Source organism: Saccostrea cucullata, unplaced genomic scaffold, assembly GCF_032062105.1.
Source record: "Saccostrea cucullata isolate Sc308-1 unplaced genomic scaffold, CSIRO_AGI_Scuc_v1 ctg616, whole genome shotgun sequence".
Taxonomy (NCBI): domain Eukaryota; kingdom Metazoa; phylum Mollusca; class Bivalvia; order Ostreida; family Ostreidae; genus Saccostrea; species Saccostrea cuccullata.
The window spans coordinates 177,695-199,870 of NW_026929709.1; the positions used below are offsets into that span (position 1 = coordinate 177,695).

General features: G+C 34.4%; 1 protein-coding gene and 1 non-coding gene across 4 annotated transcripts; one reads left to right on the forward strand and one right to left on the reverse strand.

The window, feature by feature from the left end:
* Positions 1-1,873: 1,873 nt before the first annotated feature.
* On the reverse strand, positions 1,874-1,945 carry Trnad-guc (transfer RNA aspartic acid (anticodon GUC)). The gene has a single exon. It is a non-coding gene; the product is annotated as a tRNA-Asp (tRNA).
* A 187-nt stretch (positions 1,946-2,132) lies between these two features.
* On the forward strand, positions 2,133-22,175 carry LOC134281926 (USP6 N-terminal-like protein). 3 transcript variants are annotated; one of them, XM_062764361.1, is made up of 14 exons: positions 2,133-2,178; positions 4,227-4,315; positions 10,192-10,271; positions 14,537-14,622; positions 15,463-15,505; positions 15,876-15,956; positions 16,208-16,315; positions 16,604-16,713; positions 16,899-17,013; positions 17,255-17,336; positions 18,996-19,090; positions 19,250-19,315; positions 19,506-19,605; positions 19,857-22,175. In XM_062764361.1, exons 2-14 carry the CDS (start codon positions 4,312-4,314, stop codon positions 20,927-20,929), a joined length of 2,043 nt encoding a protein of 680 aa, XP_062620345.1. In that variant the 5' UTR covers positions 2,133-2,178; positions 4,227-4,311; the 3' UTR covers positions 20,930-22,175. The 3 variants fall into 3 exon arrangements, with proteins under 3 accessions (XP_062620345.1, XP_062620343.1, XP_062620344.1); XM_062764359.1 differs by lacking the exons at positions 2,133-2,178; positions 4,227-4,315 and adding an exon at positions 7,763-8,149; XM_062764360.1 differs by lacking the exons at positions 2,133-2,178; positions 4,227-4,315 and adding an exon at positions 7,763-8,149 and having other exon boundaries at positions 17,255-17,309.
* The last annotated feature ends 1 nt before the right edge of the window (position 22,176 follows it).

The following is a 22,176-nucleotide window of genomic DNA, read 5'->3' on the forward strand; positions in this document are numbered from 1 at the left end:
AAATTGCGGTGGGGGTGTCTTTTACCACACAAAGAAAACCTACGTATTGTAGTTTTAGAGCGAACTCAATAAATTAGGAATTGTTGTTTATAATATGTGATTTTCCCAGGGAGATGTGTACGAGGCAATTAATCAGGTGTTGTAGACTCACTGCGTGTTTCTATGGGTGCTTGAAATCAGGACTGAAAATCCGAAGAGCATACCGAAAAAACTTGTAATAGTCAAACAGCAAAATGAAAACTTTAAGAAAAATATTATTAATGGTAGCCTTTCTGTTTTCCACCTTGAACACCGGACCAATTTACCCGGACTTTTCGGAAGATCTACAGCAAATTATGATGCAATTAAAACAAAATGCCATTACAAATTGTGAAACCTTGAATATCGACATTGCATCCTTCCAGATGATACAACTCCCCTCAATGGTTTTCTGAGAGAGAGGACACGCTGTAAACACGTTTTTCATGCAAGGAATCGAGGCAGATGAACACGCGTAGGCTTTATGGAGTCAGTTTGGCGGTATGGACCTGCTTCTTGTCATCTCTTGCCCCTACCTCAGGGACTGAACGAACCATTTATTCTAGGTCTTACTTTGCTATTGCCTCCTCTGTTTCTATAAACGTTCTCGACCTTTACAGTCATGTTCAATTCGTTCTTACAGTGTGATCCTCAGCTTAAACAAAAGGGTGCATACTATGAAGAACTTGACTTAAAGCTTAGAGTGATCGCTTCAAAATCGAAGGAATTATTCATATTTGATGGCTGTAGCATTTCGGGGGCTTATAACAGTTCCTGGCCAGAATACATTGGGTACTTCGATACTGGTTAGTTACATAAGAAGGGACAGCAGCTGCTTGATATAGTTGCACCCAACTCGACGTTTGTGTCACCTACACATTCACAGTATATAATGTACTGTAGGCAAACAAGGTCTAAACAATCACATCGGTTGGATCTTCGCCATCTCTAGGGGACCATTCCTCAAGAATGTCATTATTACAGTGCAGGGGATCTGGACTAGACTGCAGAATAGACTGTGATTCTATCCACTCCATACAATAGTCAACAGCAAATTATGCATACAGTCCAAACGTAGCCATACACTGATCAAAAGAGAAAAGCACATCATATCATTTCTACTGGAGAGCGGGAACGCGTCTGCAAGATCTGTGCACATTATTATTACATGTACATGTATAGCATTAAACAAGGTCCTGTTGAGTTGCCTGAATGACAATTATTTAAAAAAGTAACCTTGAATTTCATTTGTGATGACGAACTATACGAGTCTGTTTCAGCCACCTCAGTATTGAAAGAAAACAAGCTAGGATGGGAAGAAGATTGTAAGGACTGGAAACAGGAGGTATAAAAGCCTGTCACCACTACCGAAACGCACTGCATTGCCGAAATTTTTAGGGCACTCTTGGTGCGTTCGTAAATGCACGAAGCAACATACATACTATAGCTACCGACAGAACCTATGTTTCGAGATTCAAATTTTTAAAATTTAAAAATAAAAGATAAAGAGATAATTAAACCCCTCCAAGGAACTACCCTGTGTGTTGTAGGAAAAGTTACCGGATTTGCCACTGAGAAATGAGCACAGCAATTTCACCATGAAAAAAAAATATAATATTGAAATGATGCTAGACAGTGGTAAAGGACTTAGGAATGACTTAATTCTATAGACTAATACAGGACTAATACAGGAGTTAGCTCCATTTCTAATGTATATATGGACTTGTGCTGTAGTACTAGGACTAGGAGGAAGGTGTTTACATGTAGACCTGAATGTATGTGTGTGAATTTATTGTTCGACAAGACACGTGTGGATATTGGTCACCTTACAAAAAAAACGAAAGAAAAATGTATCCTCCCCGGCGGGGAATCGAACCCCGGTCTCCCGCGTGACAGGCGGGGATACTTACCACTATACTACCGAGGATTCATGTTTAAACTGCAACCAACGCATAATTTATATTTGAAAATTCAAACACCTGCACTTATTCCCTGTGTACACGTACTTACTATATTCGTTGATAATTTTTTGATTTTCTTTTTCAAGCAATGAAATAAAGATAGTAATTTTAGTAAACAATACGAAACTACGCTTTTGAGAAAAAAAAAAACTTTGCTGAGGTCACGTGATCATCATGAAAGGAGTTTCCTGTTTTCAAGGTACGGGTAATTTTATTCAGGTTTATCTGCTACTTGTTTATTTTATTTAACAGAAACTACTGCTGATGAAAATAACAGTATAGAACGAATATTAAACACATGATGTACATTACGTATATGAAAGTAATTAAAATGTGGAAAAGAATGGCTTATTGAATGGTAAACATGATAAGTCTCAGTCTAGTTTAGTTGATCTCTAGGCTTACATGCTGCAGGTCTGTTTTGATTAATAATTATCTTTCATAAATCAATTTAAATACTCTACAGATTTGATAAATAGATTACAAATACAAGTACTTTATCGAGTGTTGTATGATTTTAGCTAGGCTAACTACTATACATTATTTTCTCACAACATCATGCAGATTTCCTATCAGCCTCATGTTGATATATATTTCCAATATCCCCAACATACAATTGAAAAAAAGAAGTTATGCATTTAAAAATAAGTAACCCCCTCACATTAGATAGAACGTTTTATTACCACCTTCATGGTAACTGCGGTGTACGCGGTACTACACTTTTGCAGGGCAAAATAATAACGTTTGGCGAAGTTTTTGTTGATAGATAATTAAATGACGTAATTTAAACAATTACTTTTACTTCATATTTCACCAAACTATATCATTTTGCCCTGCAAAAGAGCAGTACTGCAGTTGTCGTGAAACGTCTATTGTTAAAATGATATTGTCCTATGACCTGTTTTAGCAATAGAGTTGTTCCATGTACATTGTAATCTAAAAGAACTCGGAGATGAGTTTCATTACATTTTAAAGTGCAACTCGCTACAAACAGAAAGAAAACTATGCTTAACAGAAAAACACATAAAATTTCAGAATATAATTAGTTTTAAAAACATTATGAATAACAATAAACACTGCTTTCTAAGAAAATTGTGCTCCTTTGTAAAGAAAATAAGATATGCTCCCCGGCCTAAATTACCATACTTCACATTTATAGTAACCTACATATTTTTTGTTTAGTTTCTTACTCACGCATGCCTTTCTAGACCTATTGTTGTATATAAAATCACCTATATGTTTTTGTAGTCTCTGTACGCTATTGTAAAATGGTGAAGAGATTCAAATAAATGATTGATTGATTATGTACATGTATGTATTTGCGATGTAGCAAAACAATTTAAACTCAGGCGATAACTCATATTCAGTGCATTTTCTATTAATAATCCAGAGAGTTCCGAAGGTAAACATGGTATGTAAATTTGAAGCAAGAAAAAAAGACGTTGAGAAAATTTGTTGAATTTTAGTATTTTCATGGATTGTTTATTTGGGGATAAAAGGTGTATAAATTACCAATACATTTCCAAAAAGGTTTGTTTTGATAATTTGGTAGTTATTTTTAGCATAACCTCTGTTGACAGTTGTATTCTTTAAAATCATTTCGGAGCGGATCTGCTCTGATTTGCTACAATGCAAGTATATGAGTGGAATCCCTGCTTTTGGAAAACCCAAATATAAATCAGAGATTCCTTGGACTCTAACCCCCTGCTTTTTATATTGTGAATTTGTGACAGTATAAAAAGCAAGGGTTAGAGTCAGAGGAATCTCGGATAAGCCAAATCTGTTTGATCAAAATTTTTAATTAGGAAGCACACAATGACAATATGTAATAAAGATTTTGTGAAGGTATCAGATTTTATTCAATTGGATAAAAAGAGTTATGGAAAAAAAAAAAAGATTGATACTCCAATATCATAGAAAGAATTGCATGCAGTGTCCATGTTTTGCTATGGGAAAACCCTATTATCTTTCTGATAAAAAAAAATACAAAAGCAGGAATAGGAGGTCACAATGGTTATAAAGTCTTTGATTGTCTAATTAAATTTATTCAGTTGTATAGGAGATAGGGATGAATACCCCAAACAAACTGAAAGTGTGATGGACAGACAGACAAACGAACACCCCATTCCTCGAACTCTATATGGGGAATATAATAGAACTAGAAGGGGATTATAATGTCAGCTTGTTGTCAAATATATCAAAAAATAGAAATTATGTGACAGTAATAGATAAACAAATGTTTTTCAGGATGGACATTGATGAAACTTAAAGACATGGTATAGAAGAAACAGCTAATGGATGTTTTGATCAAGTTCATCATTGTATTTACAAGATGAGTAAGTATGCTTGCTACCATTCAAGTAGACTGTTAACAGTGCATTCATCGGCTAGAGACTAGATCAGATCCATGTACATCAGCCTTACTAGTAGATCTCAGTGGCCAGCATGACGAGTTTTCATTGGTTTTAATGGAGTCTAACCCAAACTTAAATTATTGTCAAGCCCATCATACTAGAGTGCAGTAGGTTATATGCAATATGCAAAATGAAAAAAAAAAAGATTCTGGATCAAAATAAACTTATTTGACTATTAGTGAATTTTAAATTTGGGAGGAAAATTCTTATTATTAAGCAAACAAAGTTTTTCCAACATTTCCCAATTTCTGCCTTCGTAGTAGCTTCATTGAACAGTTCTTCAACTATGAAATCAAATCCCCATGAACCAATATATTTTCCTCAAACCATGAAAATTTGACCCCTCGAAAATATGTGATTTTACAGTATCTATCTGATCATAGAAAAATATTTAGATTGAATATGTATATATTATTACATGTAGAAGAGTAAGAAATCAAACCTGTTTTACATTTTATATAATACAGTCATTTTATGTATAACACTGTATAATAGACAGTCTGTTAACTTTGTTTTTTGCCAGATTTTGAGAAAAGAAAAGGCTTTAGCATCCTTATATTTCTATACAAATTTGAAAGATAGGAAGCACTTTAAAAGTTATACTTTGTACTGAAGCCAGAAATACAGGAGACATAGCCTTATTGTCTACATTTTATTTTTTTAGTGTGAAATTAGTACGACCTGACGCATAAATACAAGCATTAAATCTTTTATTAAAAGCAGTATGTGCCTCTCAGACATGCTACATGGTTAACCTTATTTTATCAAATTTTATTTACAGTCAACTAAGCAGAGTTTCATTATGTAAGAAGACAAAGTTTTTGTTAAGTTTATAACCAAAATTAGGGATCAGCAAATCATAAAAAAACATCATCTTCTCTCTCAAGTTGTAGTTTTCTATTTTTATTTGCATTTAGCTAGTATTTCCTTTTAATTTCAATCCTTGCAGATTGCATTCAATAGCAAGATCAGCTAAAAATTATATGGAGTTGATATTTCCCTGATATACCAGTAGTATCTTGTGCTATTTCTTTCTAAAACTATTTTAGTAAAAACTGCAAATCTAATTTGATAGCTAAATTCTTAGGAGTATATAAATACTAGGATCTTGTGGTATTCAATATGTTCAGGATTTAAAGTTAGAAAGAATAAATTGATAACTAACACATAATAATCATCATGTTGAATGCCCTCTCCATTTTTTTTAGCCCCCCCCCCAAAAAAAATCCCCTCCAAACCTGTTGGACAATTGGTCACATTGTGCCATCTAATGTAAACATGCTTATTTTAGCATTTATCATGTGCTATTTTATATACGTTTACAGTATATTTTCAAGCTTTTTAGATGGAGGCACATAAATTTATTTCAATTTGTGCAATAAAAGAAAAAGTAAATCACACCAAATGTCATCTTCGCTAGCCAAGGATTTTCGGTCCGCATATTAAACCCTTGGCCGATATGCTTTGGAAAACGCCAGTCAATTTTCATTGGAGAGTTGTAGCAGACCGTGGACCAATGGAAAAAACTGTTTTCAATTTACGGCCTAGAACTTTTGAGAAGTTTTCTAGAAAATTCGAGCGCATGTGTAAACCCGTTTTCGTTCCTATGAACACACCACATCTGTGCATTAAAGCATATATCGCTTTTTGTTGGAAAGAATTTAAATTTTTGTATTCCAAATGTTGTTTTAATGGAAGTTGCCATATTGTGTATAATTTTCTACCGAAACATACATAAAAACTATCATTTCATTGGCTGTTTGCTTCAACCAGAATTATCGTTCTTTCTGAAGAATTTACAGATGGCGCTATGTGTGACCGGCGTTTTACAGTGCATATCGGCCAAGGGTTTATGGGGAGCATTGCGGACCAAAAACCTTTGGCTAGCGAAGATGACCAAATGTTCACCTTTCCCTTCCATACCTCTTACAGCTCATGAGATATAGGGTGTGACAGACAGCTAAAGAGCTAGACAGACAGACAGACAGATGCCAGGTTTAGTGCTCCCTGACTGCTGCTGTGCTCTGCAGGTGACCCAAAAACTAACGAACAATAATTAAAAAAAAGGGAATTAAAGTATTTAAAAAAATTATTGGATGGGAAAATTCTAGTTCTAAATGATAAATGTCCATCAATATTTTTTTATTGCTCACTCATTTGAAAAATTATGAAATCACTTAATATTTATTTTCACTTCTGAAAGAACAGTAGAAATTTTGACATAATGGTTATTTTATCTTGGGTGTATTCTAAGTAGCAAGGAAATCCTTGTTGGTGAGAGATAAATGACTTTATTGGACCTTGTTATGGGTGTTGACATAAAGTCCTACACCTACTAGACTGATTAAGGAGTCATCCAACCTGTTTGATAGCTCAAGGTAAATGGTCCACCTTATAGGGCATAAGGAATATGTGCAGGTGTATTCCTGTTTTATTTGCTCTATATATGTTAATATCCTGTTGAATCACTCTATCATGGTGATATATAATGCTGAGTTTTACATAATTTTTTCTATAAAAAAAGAAGCATTATTTCTGACACTTCTTGCCTATCCTTTTTATTGACATTTTGAAGACTTTAAAAACCAAGAAATGAAAATATAGGATGAAATGATTTTATGGTTTGATGAGGTAAAAAAAAAAAAATCACAGTTTCATGCCAACCTTGCTAATCGAATGTTTTCCAAAAGGTGGCACTTGTTGCAAAGGAGTAGAGCCATTTTAGCCAGCAGGAGAGGGCAGGCAAATGAGATTTTAAAAGATGGCCTCAGTTTCAACTTTCAAAATAAAAGCAAAGTCATCCAGTCACAAAATAGAACCTTTATTAATTACTGTTTTAATGATTAGTATAGGAAAAAGAAGTAGCTCAAATTAAGTCAAATTGAATATGGTTTTATGAAACGCGGAAGATTATTGAAAGTACATTATGTAACAAATGCTCAATAAATAAAAATTTATAAATTTATGCCTGCTCCCTGTGCATGTTAGACCTTTGTTAACAACACAAAACCATGTAATGGGGACCTTTTTGATCGACATTCTACCGTACATTTTTGGATGGAGTTTAAGGAGGTTAAGGTTGTGACATGAAGTTAGGAGTTGGTGATCTCAGGATAAGTGAATTCACACACAATTCAATCTTGTTACATGTGAATTGCTGTACAGTAGGTATGCAATGTTACTGAGTGGTCAGTTGAAATGACTTCCTGATCAGTACAGTATAGCGTGGAGGTCAAGAAACGAAGTGACAACACCATGTAGATACGTAGAGGTGTACGTAACGATAAACATTATATACAGTATTCTATGTACTGGTTAGAGGAAATGAGTACGTACTGTTTGATGATAGAATGTCAAGGAGATATAGTAAACTGATGGTCTCAACTTGGAGGGGGTGAATTTTCTAATCAGCTGATTATGTTTACTATTAAGGAATTAAGTGGGCCAATGTGTGACAGAAATGTGTATATTTAGTACATATACATTGAATTGTACTCTAGGATTTCTTCCTCAACGCCATGTGAATGGGTTGCGAGAATTTCCTTTTTCCGTTCAAGCATCGTTTCAGATGTAAAATTCTCAATAAGGCTGTCAAAGAGGAATTTCTGATCTTTCTTATTTTCCCTGAAAGTTTACATTCTGGAACGAGTTATGTGATACAGTAATAGCTACTATAGTCTGTTTGGATTTAAGATGCTGAACTTTGTCATAAGATGAATAAATGGGTAAAAAGGACCATGTGCAGATTGTCAAAAGGTAATTTTGTTGTAAATTTGGTCATTCCTAGAAGTTTTGGAGTGTAATCAGAAATATAAGCTCGGGACATGGATTGGTGTTCTTGTTTTATGGCTCTGAAGAAAATTCAGAATAATTTTGACTTGAATTGCTACTTCAAACATTCAGTCTTGCATGTAAATATATGCAGGCAATATACAATTATCTGAATTATACGACATGTACAAAAAGTTCTATGTCATATAGACAGAGATCGAATGACAAACATTTACTGTCGAGTAAATCTGTTAAATTTATAGTCTAATAAGATTTTAAGTTTTGAAATCAGAAAACGAACAGCTAAAATTCTTTTTCCATGGGGTCATACAATTCCAAGGGAACACAACTTCTCTTTTAAATGTTATGGGGCAGAAAATTATGCGGAGCCCGTCGATCTTAAATACAGTTAAAGTATGCTTTAGAATTTTCAACTGAAAATTTTTGATTTGCCTTTATGCATATATGGCAACTTTGTATCTCATTAAAAAAAAAAAACAGTATTCTAGGTATATTAGCATGGTCCAATGAACTTTTAGAGTGATGAGAAAAAGAAAGGTTCTGTCAAACTTTCTCAGCTGTACACATTCAGAATTAGACACTGTGAGATCGTACCATGATGTACACAGCGTTAATTAAGGAAGTAATTCTAAGTTCATCCAATTTTGTTCTAAAAATAAATCACACTTCCTATATCAATTCATGTATATTATGGTATGGCAGAACTATGTTAGATATATGTGTTCAGATGTCAAATTCATTATGATATTCACCCAACATGCAATACAAATTTAAAGACATGGTGATAACTTGACATGTATTTAGTGCAAAACAAGACATTAGTCAGAGGACTGTTAGATTATGACCCAGTATAGATCCTGTTTAATGGTGTGTTTGAGGTACATGATACTAAACTTATGTCAGAGTTATCACAACTCTGTATTATATAAGTATCTTGATAAATACCATGCTAATTTTAAAAAAGCATGTATATTTAATTAAACATCCATGTAACTTAACTCATCAGCTGGCTTGTTATGTTACCTTGACCTAATTAAGTGAGGGTGGAGCTACAATTTGTTTTTAAGTGCAGGAAAGGGTTGAGTAGATCTTACTCATTGTTGGTTTCTTTGTACTTTTGAATTTTAAAGTAGATCATAATTTGATGCAGAGTCGTAAAGAAGAAGGAAATGTGTGCTACTGAGCTGTAGAAATAGTTTACAGAGAAATATTTATAGCATTGAGTCATGATTTTGAAGTTATGAATAATCTTCTGTCAGTGATATAATTTTTATGTGTAAATCAATGTTCATAGTATGATATATGGTTTACTTGCAGTTATATATAGGTAATAGAGATAAGCTATAATCTTAGAACTACACTTTTTTCCGGTTATATTTTACCTTCAAGGAAGAGAGAACGGGATTAAAATACAAATTGCATGTATGCTTGGTATTCCTTGAATTATATGCCCGATAGGGATGGGTATCGCTAAACATTTCGTATCGCGATATATCACGATTTTTTCCCCACAATATCATGATAATATCACGATATTTTTAAAAGCAGTTTTTACAATGATTTTATATAAAAAGTCATTATTTTTCTAAAAAATATGCTAGAAAAACAAAATTTTACCTTCTATAAATGTTTATGTATATAAAATAAATGATGTTTGGACGGTAAGATGCCGGTCTTTTCGCTTCTTACAACATTTTTTATACTTTCTGTAATTGTAATTTGAAAGATTGAACCAATAAATGAATAATTTCTGGACTTTATACTATGAACCTAAAAGACCGGTATTTAGGTCTCCGTATCACGATATGTATCACGCAACATAAAATCGCGATATACCGGTATACCGATAAAATCGCACATCCCTAATGCCCGAGTTGTCAAAAATTTCACCATAATATGAAGTTGAGGAGTGATCAAGTTTTATTCTGATAATAGACAAGTACTGATTAAACAATTAAGTCTACCTATATAGCTTAATTAATCATTAATGATTGTCCTTCTTTCAGCCTCACCAACCATAGACGAGTATGATGAGGTTCTGAGAGCCGCGGAGGAAAGGAGGGAAATCGTCGCCAAGTATGACAAGGTGAGGGGAGATATGAGTTTATAGGGAGGTGAGGTTGATTTTAGGGGGTGGTTTAGAGCCGCAGAGGAAAGGAGGGAAATCGTCGCCAAGTATGTGAGAAGAGATACGAGTATCTGTTTGTTTCGAGGGTAGTAGAGGTTGATTTGTGGGGGTGGTTGAATAGGGGTGAGGTTGGTATGTTGAGATGTTGATTTGAAGTGGGGTAGCAAATGAAAAGTTTAGAGAAATCACCAGGTATGTGTGTTTTTGAGGGAGGAGTTTGGGATGTGGTATTACACGACAAAGTGATTGAAGACACCAGTACTGTAGTGTATGTATATAGGTTGGGTTATAAATGAAAAGGCAAAAAAGGGACACCTGCTATGCATGGGGGGAGGTACATGACAAATTGAGACAAATACTCAATGTGTTTGTGTGTTTTTTTAGCTCACCTGAGCCAAAGGCTCAAGTGAGCTTTTCTGATCAAAATTTATTCGTTGTCTGTCGTCGTTGTCGTTGTCGTCGTTGTTGTTGTAGACTTTTCACATTTTCATCTTCTTCTCAAGAACCACTGGGCCAATTTCAACCAAACTTGCTACAAAGTATCCTTGGGTAAAGGGGATTCAAGTTTGTTCAAATGAAGGGCCACGCCCTTTTCCAAGGGGAGATAATTATGAATTAGAGAAAAATTAATGGCATTTTTAAAAAATCTTCTCAGGAACCACTGGGCCAGGAAAGATGAAACTCTTGTGGAATCATCCTCAGGTAGTGTAGATTCAAGTTTGTTCAAATCATGACCCCGGGGGTAGGGTGGGGCCAAAATGGCCGATCAAATTTTAACATAGGAATATATAGGAAAAAATTTTAAAAATCTTCTTCGCAAGAACCACTGGGCCAGGAAAGTTGAAACTCAGGTGGAATCATCCTCAGGTAGTGTAGATTCAAGTTTGTTCAAATCATGACCCCCGGGGGTAGGGTGGGGCCAAAATGGCCGATCAAAGTTTTACATAGGAATATATAGGAAAAATCTTTAAAAATCTTCTTCTCAAGAACCACTGGGCCAGGAAAGATGAAACTCATGTGGAATCATCCTCAGGTAGTGTAGATTCAAGTTTGTTCAAATCATGACCCCCGGGGGTAGGATGGGGCCAAAATGACCGATCAAAGTTTTACAAAGGGATATATAGGAGAAATCTTTAAAAATCTTCTTCTCAAGAACTACTGGGCCAGGAAAGATGAAACTTCTGTGGAATTATCCCCAGGTAGTGTAGATTTAAGTTTGTTCAAATCATGACCCCTGGGGGTAGGGTGGGGCCAAATGGCCAATAAAAGTTTTATATAGGAATATATGGGGAAACCTTTTAGAATCTTCTTTTCAAGTACTTCACAGCCATGCTTAGTGATATTTATAGGAAATCATCCTCAGGTAGTGTAGATTCTATTTTGTTCAAATCATGACCTCCTGGGGGGTTAAAATTCAAGCCCCTTCCCCCCCCCTCCCCCAGTACACTTTCAGTTCTGATACTGTATAGTGGATTAATTTCACGGGTTGTAATTTTCACGTTTTTCTGTGCTTTACATGTAAACGACATTCTTCAGCGTTGTTTTTATTTAGCCAGGGTAGGTTTATATAAAATTGATAGATTTAATTAATAATTAATTAAAACAAGTGCAGTTATTAAAAGTCCTAATCTTTAAACGTCAAATGACTTTCCTATAGGCTATTACGATGAGTGCATGTGATCTTCAATGGCCCCTGCCGAAATAATACCATCTTTAAGTTTATTTATTTGAATGTTGATAAAAACTAATATGCATGATAATGCAGGCAACAAATACACGTGGTAATATTAGTTACGCACGGGGCTATTAAAACAGCTTTTGAACAAACACGAGATATTATCTGCCGATTAGAATTAAAGTAAAGCGTGATAATTAAAATAATTGTGACGAGTACTACTCGTAATTACTGAAACGACCATGTACTGCATGTACATGTATATCAACATGTCGTAGTGGTGTAGGGATGAAAATTTATTCACTGAATTCACGGATTTATTAACACCGTGAATATAGCTAACACCGCGAGACCTATACAGTATGTGCTTTTTTAGCCAATTTTTGTGGGGGGGGGGGGTGATACACGAAAAGGATACATCAATGGTGGGGATTAGAACTCTGATGGGTGATTATAGCATTGGTATGTGGGTTGATGTACATGACAAAGAGAGTACTCAAGTGGCAGGAGAAGGGGGTTTATATATATACATGTACAATGGACCTTCAGATATCTGGACGCCAGATATCTGGATGCTTCAGTTTGCGGACGATTATTCATGGAAACAGAATTTTTAAATGTTATTTTGTCTCATTTAACTGGCAATTCGGATATCCGGACGCTTCACATATCCGGACATATTGACTGGGAACCAAAGCGTCCGGATAAATGAGGCTCAACTGTAAATAAGTGAATAGACACCATTTTATGGTTATAGTGATGCATGTAATGGGGATGGGGACAGGGATAAAACTGTACAAATAAGAAATCTGTGATTTTGATTAACCCTGACTTGGTGGTATTCCACAATGTACATTATCATGTTACATGTTTTAAAGGGAGGAAATTTGTTTTTCCATGTCTTAAAATTGGGTTTGAAATTTTACATGAAAACATGTCCCCCACACATTGTCCAAATGCAAATGCAGTTGAAATAGTTGTTGATTACTCAAGACAATTTTTTGAGAAAAAGAAAGTGAGTGTCTAACTTTTGAGGAGTGTACTGGTGCTTCACAGCAAGCCTGAATCTCTGGTTTATAGTTACATGTAAGTCAGATGGGTCTGGCTTTGAATGAATGGGAAGCAATGCATCAATTCATGTCATATTACACTGAATCCCTCAGAGAATTAAGTCAGCTCCAAAATTCTTCTTTTTCTGAGCTTTATTATAGATTTTCTCTTACATTCAATGCTTTGTTTCTTGATACACACTGAAAGAGTGCATTCTGGAATAACAACAAACTGTTGTATTTGATTATATATGCTTAAAAAAAAGATATTTTTAGCTTTGGCTCTTGGCTTTGATATCAATGATGAAAAATGAAATGAAGTGTCTAAGGAACACCACACATGTTTTGACTCATTTATTTAATGAACACTATTTGGTATATACACACAATCATCCAAACTGTGACGGTCAGTTACAGATCATTTATATGATCATTTTACTAAACTTCAAAAAGAACTTACAGGTGGCTTAAATAACGATAATCTGATCATAACAAAAAGTACTAAAGTAGAGAGTATTTTATTGAGTTGTCGTGTGATGAAAGATTTTGCTGTTCCTTAAAGATAATTTAACTTTGTGATTTTGGTTTAATAACAACATTGTTTTCCCATGAATGATCATGTCATTGTGTGATATTCTGATGAATGTAATCTTGTTTTATTGCTGACTTGTTTAGGGAGGGGGGCCAGATTGATTATAATAATTATGCCCCCCTTCGAAGAAGGGAGGGCATATTGCTTTGCTGCTGTCCATCGGTCTGTCGGTCGGTCGGTCTGTCGGTCCATTTAGTTTCCGTTCATTTTCTTTACAACTGCTGCATATACTGAAATGAAATTTGGTATACAGGTTTATCAGGTAAATATCTCGGTCAAGTTCTGTTTTGGGTACGATCACACCATTTTTGACAGAGTTATGCCCCTTGGACTTAGAAAAATTCCATTTATTTGCAGTTTCCGTTCATTTTCTTTGCAGAGGTTGCACATATTCAAATGAAATTTAGTATACAGATGTTTCAGCTGAATATCTAGGTCGAGTTCTGTTTTGGGTTTGATCGCACCTTTTTTGATAGAGTTATGCCCCTTGGACTTACAAAAATTCCACTTATTTGCCGTTTCCATTCATTTTCTTTGCAGAGGTTGCACATATTCAAATGAAATTTAGTATACGGATGTTTCAGCTGAATATCTAGGACAAGTTCTGTTTTGGGTTCGATCACAACCTTTTTGTCAGAGTTATGCCCCTTTGACTTAGAAAAATTCCAATTATTTGCAGTTTCCGTTCATTTTCTTTGCAGAGGTTGCACATAATGAAATAAAATTTAGTATACAGATTTTTCAGCTGAATATCTAAGTCAAGTTTTGTTTTGGGTACGATTGCACCATTTTAGACAGAGTTATGCACTTTTGGACTTAGGAAAAATCCAATTTGGGGGGAGGGGGGCATAAGTGTTTTACAAACATCTCTTGTTAATAATTATTGTTTTGTTGCTTACTTGTTTAGGGAAGAGAGGAGGGGGCACAGATTGACCCCTGGGAGGATCCAGCGTTTGAGGTGTACCATGTCCTTGACCGGTGGGGCTTCATACAGTGAGTACAGAGTCTAATATAGGGGGGGGTTATTACGAGAAAAAATAGAACTGTGTCTGACACTAGCTTAATGAATTTAATGATTTGAAATAAAAAATGAAGTACAGACATCACTGAATTTTTTTATGGTAATTAGATTTATTAATCAGTAATAATACATATATAGTCTAAATCCTTCTGGTATTGTTCTAAATGACAAAAAAGACTGTTATGAATGACGTGGCGTCGGTAGTCTAGTGGTTAAGGTGCCAGACTCCAAACCGAAAGGTTGTGAGTTTGAATCCTGGCTGTGGCAAGTCGACGTTGTGTCTGTGGGAAAGGCACTTTACACAAATTTCCTCACTCCACCCAAGTGTCAAAGGGGTACCTGGCTATAGACAGTGAAAGATATTGTCAGAATGTTAGTGTTCTAGCGCCTTAATGGCAGCTTGCATGGAGAAAGATTCTGGATTGTTATGGTCTGTTGGGGTAATAATGCATTGTAAAGGGCTTTGAGTAGCATTTATGCTAGAAAAACGCTATATAAAAACAAAACAATCATTATGAATGATATACACATGTACACTATAAACTATACAATCTTTATCTAAACAATCCTTAAAAAAGAATAAATGAGAGAAATCATTGTTTGGGTTGTAAACTTGTTGTAAAGATAAATACACACTCACATGCAAGCATGCCTCATTTATTTAGATTATAATGCTGTAATATAAATTTATATCTTGAAAGAAATGTCAGAGGTGACTTCCTTTTCTGTGCCATTGTTTACATTGAATAGACTAACATAAAACAAACTGACTTATTGTAGTGAGTACACTAATTCTATGATGTGTATTTCAGTGACCATCGACTTCCTGAGGGGAGGGATGCAGCAGAAAGCAAGGTAAACTAAAGTCCCATACAGCAGGGGTATTGTATGATTGACAGCCAGTCTTATAATGATATTAATTACTGATAGAGAAGAAAGCTTGTTTCAGGTTATAATTTTCATACAGTATATAAATGTAAAAGTACTTTTCTCCAGAGGTCTTAATTTTGAAGATTCAATATTACTGTTTAATATGCTGATTGAAAATTTCTCAGATAGAAGACTCCACTATCTCTTTTGCACAAGGATATTTAAAAGTGAAGGCGAAAATAACATGAGGTGAAAGAAACCCTGTATACATTAGTAAACAATATAAATATTTAGTCTCTAAAAGAAAGATAGTAAATACAAAGAAAACTTAAATAACTATATTTTGTTAAACCAGGCAATAGAGATAGAAAGAGAAAGATCCAAGAAATGGCTGAAAATGATCAACAAGTGGGAGCAGTACTACCCGGGGGAGAAGGTAAGGGGGACAAGTGGGGCCTAGGAGTGTATGGGGTAGTGGGTACATTGTATTACAATACAATGTAAACACAGTCATCTCTTACTATATAGTAAATGCCATACAGGCTCAATTGATTATCTGTATTGGAAGATAAAAAAGAAAATTAAAAATTGTAAAGTTTTTATTTGTGCAGCTCTTTAAAAATATTATCCTTATGATTACAGTAATTGAAGGATAATTGTACCTATTGATGTAACCTTTGTTTACAGATTGTCAGGAGGATTTACAAGGGGATTCCAGCAGGTCTGAGGGGACTTGTATGGGCCCGGATTCTCAATATCAATAAAACCAGAGAGGAGCAGAATGGAGTCTACAGGGTAAACATTAGCATCTGTAAATAGAGTGAATCACTAACCTGTTACTGGCAGTTGTGATTCAGCAGTGTTTGCCAAAATAGAATTACCAGAAAACTTTTAAATTATCTTAATTAGCCCAATATCCCCCGTGTTGCTTAATTTGATTTTTCCTGGACTGAAATTCGTAGTTTAAACATCAAAATTTTCAAGTTAGTAAAATAGTGTAAATTAATAAAAAAGATCTTGAATTAGCTATGAAGTAAATTTTGAGGTATTTAAAAAGTAATATATAAACTGTATTTTATTCAGGCAATGAGAGACAGGGCTAGGAAGAAGTCACCCCACATAAGACAAATTGATATAGATGTCAACAGAACCTACAGAAACCACATCATGTTCAGGGAAAGATATGGTGTCAAGTGAGTGCTGGTTCTATTGTACAGAAACAAGAACGGGTGGGGGGGGGATATTCATACATGTCCACAAAATTGAAATGAATCATCTTGCTTGGACAACACATGGAAAGCAAAGGGGAGAACAATCTTATCACAGTTAATCTGTAATGTTAAAGGGAGATAAATATGATGCCTTTGGTATTTTCCAGACAACAGGCCTTATTCCATGTGCTGGCGGCCTACTCTACATACAATACAGAGGTGGGCTACTGTCAGGGGATGAGTGAGATAGCCGCTCTCTTACTGATGTACCTTAATGAAGAGGTCAGTATTAACACAACAATTTGTCAGAAGTGTCTTAATGGATAATATGTTTACTCTTTATTTGTCATTTATCCACTTTATGAAGACTGAAGTTTAAGTAAATCAACATGGATTGTAATTATAACACACATATAAAATCAGTTGTATTCAAGGAATTTAGAATTTAGGATTTGAAAAGATAAAGTGAAATAAGACATTTGAGTTAATAAGCATCCTGTGTTTTCCATGCTGACTATTTTAGGATGCTTTCTGGGGCCTATCTCAGCTGTTCTGTAGTAAACAACACGGCATGCATGGTAAGAACCCCAGCCGTCTGATGCATGGTAAGCCCTGGGGCTACAGTTACCCTCTCTTATTTACTTAATACTTTTATTTGCATTTCTAAGTACATGTATGAATTCGATAAAGATGAAATGATTTGGAAAGTAAAGGAAAAGAAAAAAAAAGAATGCTTTTAATAGTGTATTTTGTTAAAAAAAAAAATTAAACTTTAGAAAGTTTTTGAAAGAAAAGATAGTTAATTGATAATATAAAATGAAGAAAATTTTTCTTAATTGTTTTTGAAAATAAAATATAGTTGAAATTCACTAGCTGTCAATGTAATGTAATTATTTACTTTCTTATTGCACTACCTTGGTGAGAAAATTAATGTCTAGAGCAGCTACAAAAATTTGTTTGCTTTAACCCATTATTCATATATTTAGATACTGAAATCTTCAAAATTATAAATAGCTATAGTTTCCTTACCAATTTGGATTTAATTAAAAAGAAATATTATACAGAATATGGTGAAGAGTGTAATATAATTACATTAATTTCTTATTCAACTTTCGATATATGATTGTAATCAAAATATTTATGGATGTATGTAAGACAAAGAACAAAATATAAGTACAATAGTTTCCCCAAATTTAAATCCTTGACAAGCTTTCAAATATAACTGAAAAGTAAATGGCTATAAATTTCAATAGTAAACACGCTAAGATACTTCTGTTAGTACTATATTTGATATATTTATATGAATCAACACTAGACTATAAATTGTCAAATTTTTGTGACAAATTTTTTGCGAGATTTAGTTTGTTTGTTTATACATTCCATAGAAATTAACAGAAATGTTAGAATGTTGTATATTCTGTGAAATATAAAACTTTAAAGTTTGCAATCTTTGTATGCCATTATTAACATCCATCAGGCCTCTGAGAAATACGAGCTGTGTCATGAAGCTTTGTACTTTGTTCTTTGTACGCTATATACATGTTACTTAATATGTAAACAAGACATAATCAGGAATGTTGTCATTACCTCTAACTTTGGTGAATAATGACTCTTACATATTATTATTCCAACCAATAGCTTTTTATTTTCAACTCACTTGCACTTAAGTTTTGTTTAGTTACGGTATTAGTTTAATTTTATTTTTATCAATAGAAGACATCCTCACTCATGCACACAAATTAAGTTTAAAAAAAATAATTCAGAGTGGTTAAAACTGATACTTTCACTGCATTTCAAGATTGTGTCCGATTTTTATAGCAATGAATTAAGACTATATTTTATGTTTTTAATATGCTTTTAAAGAATTGCCAAAACTTACAATTAATTTATTGTTTCTCTAGGCCAGATATTTATTTTAACACTAATGGATTTTTTAGTGTAGAAAGACTTTGTAGTGTTTATTTAACATTTTCTGTGATGGAAAACTGCATGCACTGACAATTTCTGGTAGTAACACTTTACTAGTGTGAATTTCTGTTGTTAGAGAGTACTTAGTTTGGCAATTTAGAGTAATTTTTTTTTGCTGTTTTAAATAATAGAATTCATCACCTAAACATTTAATAGTCATAAACAAAAAAAATAAACTAGTGGTGGTGTTCAAGTGTTAATAGAAATAAAGTAGGCTATATGTTCCTGTTTAAGAATCTCAGATTCTGACACATTATTATCATATTATGATTACACATTGTTTTCTATTATTTCAGGTTTCTTTATACCAGGGTTCCCCAAACTTTTTCGATATCAGGAACACCATGATGTAATCCTGAAGAAATTCTTACCCAAAGTCAGGAAGTATTTTGTAAGTTTTCAAGAAAAAAGGCTCTTATACATGTATATGACAATTAAGTGCTTCGATAGATTTTTTTTCAAACACTTAAACAGATTGTTTTCTAACACTGAACTTTGAACCATGAGAAATGTAATTGTTATGTAAAATGATCTTTCTTATTCTTAACAGGAAAGAAATGACATTTACCCGTCATTATATTCCATAAAATGGTTTTTGCAGTGTTTTCTGGGAAGGGTAAGAAGCTGGTTCCTATATTGTTACACACTGTGCTACATAGATCTTAACTCAGATCTTTTTTATTACAGTGTACTATACACTAGGAAAGTAGGTGTTAAAAGGATATGAATTGTACAACAAAGGTTATATTAATTATTCATATATAATTTCTATGTGATGTATATAAGTCTGACTGTTTGTGATGTAGATCCCCTTTACCCTGACCCTGAGGCTGTGGGATATCTATATACTGGAGGGGGAGAAGGTCCTGTCAGCTATGGCCTACAATATCATCAAACTACACAGGAGTGAGTCTCGTATTCTGTCACACCAAACATTAACACAATACACCGACACTATTTTCTGTTATACAATCCAGTTAAAAATCTTTCATGTCAATATTTATATTTGTATACTTTACAATATCTCATGGAGAATTGAACATGCCATGAAATAGGCTCAAAGATATTATTGCATTAATGGCTTTAGAAGAGTTGTTGGGTGATCAGGACTATGGCAAGAAGAATGTTGTTCTGTAAGGTTTACCCTGTATTTGTAGGAAAGATGATGAGGATGGGTCCTGATGAAATCCTGCAGTTCTTTCAGACGGAGCTGGAGAAGAACTTTGGTTATGATGATGACACTGTGATAGATCAGCTACAGATTTGTATGGAGGAACTACGCAAAGCTAAAATGGACCTCCCTCCCCGTCCCAAGGTGAACGAAGAGCCAACGTTACCATTCGGACTGGAGATAGAACCCAGCATAGAACAAATTATAAAGGGACGTCACCCTGAAACAATTGACGAACACTTTAAGAGAAATCCCCACAAAGGCAAGGCGGGTTATTTAAAGAAAAGGGGACTGAACTCTGTCGCTACCCCTGACATGCCTCGTAGTCGCACGGACTCTAGTCGATTGTCGGAATACTCCATGGATGACACTTCTACCTACTATGATACTGCTGCTAATTCTAGAATTTCTTTTTCGAAAACTTCGATGCAGAGTTCGCGGACGTCCTACGCTGATGATTCTGATGTGGAGGGTTTTCGGCAGACGCCTATGATGGATGACTTAGATGAACATTTAGTGGGGATGGAAAATGGGCATCCGTCCCGTGACACAACCATTGAGAATATTGCAGAGGAGCTGAAAACTCCATCTGTTCATTCAGACTATGATAACATAGAAAACAGTGCAAGTCCCAATGCGTCATCCAAAGCCAGCTTTCACGATGCCATGGAGACCACAATAACAGAGGTACCTGTTCATCATGAAGTCTCCATCCACATACCATCAAGTAAGTCTGATGGGTACATCAAGTCAAGAAGTCGTATGGAAAATGGCGAAAACCACAACTCATCTAATGCCAGCCATGACGTGACGCTGCAGGAGAATGGCTCCTACAGACAGGGAGCCAAGAGTGCCAATGACATTAGCAGCAGTCCCTCTAGGTATGTATCTAAAGTGAGTGTACACACGGATTATAACGGGCATCCCAACGGCTTCCCCGAGGAACATACGTCTCCACACAATATGCACAACTCGTCTAAGGTCAAGGTATCCAGTACCAACTTCAACCAGCGGTTAGTTAGTAAGCATCAGATTCAACTCAAAACTAGTCAACTGTAGACCCTGATATTAGGATTATTGTAACATAGGCCATGAACATGTTAATTTTATGTCAGACTTGCAATTCGAAATGTTTTCATTGTATTTCATGTTTTCGCAAAATGATGCTGGGACCTTTGTTGAATTCTTAAGATTTTTAATTTGAAACATAAAAACACCTGTAAAGATATCAGGTTTTAGGGAAATAATAATTATTTTACCACATTTTAAAGCATGTTTTAAATGTATAAACTTGTTTCAAGATCTAATGAGTTTTACATTTTCTCTAAATTTTACCTCCAAATATTAAGCCTTAATAGTTGAATAGAATTTGTTATTTGTAATTTTTTGTGCAAAGAAATGATCTCACAAAAGATGACAAACGTTGACATACTTTCTATGATGGCAGGTGGCAAAGATGTCTGTGTACTGTACAAAGTCATAAATTTTCTACAAAACTACATGTTTCAATTCTCACTAGTAAGATGTTCTGTTTTTTCATACTTTTATCACTGTGATTTAGGTACTTTTGATATTCAAGTAGCTTAAAGCACATGGTAGTTCTTATAATTGAGTATGAATAAAAAAAGGGCTGAAACAGTACAGTTTTTTATGTGAAGGTAGATGTAAAAAAATTAGATAGTAGTTGTTGTTTTTCATCCTATGATTATGAAAAGGAGAAAAGATGTCACAATTGATGTAAACTAGAGTAAAGGTATTCATTAGTGCCATCAATGAGTGAAAATACATATACGATAAGATACACTGTATTAGGTATAAGTAAAACATATCAAAAGAAGAGATTAAAATTACAATAATGTTGATTTTTGACATGCTAGGAAACATTCAGACAAACAGCAGAACATGGTGAAATCCTGTTAAAATATAGGTTTAATTCATTGTTACTTCAAATACTCATAATATGTTGTATGCCAGCATGGTCAGATGTCAAAACAACTACAGATTTTTCTTTCAGAATTTGTGCATTCATGATTTTGATATGAAATGTGTTATTTTGAGGGTGAAAAGTTGGTGCAATATATTTAATGAGTTTTTAATGATTCATTGATTAATGATTCTATGTAAAGAAAAATGATTTAAAAATTGTTCCTAAAGTGTGAAATCTCCTTGAATCCATGCATGCTTGAGATTTGCACCATTTGTCGTACACAGGAACTTCAATCTATAAGCTCCTCTGGAAGACTCATGTTTCTTGCTTTGTACAATCATTTAGACAAGGACATGTAGTAGAACAGTGTCAAACACAT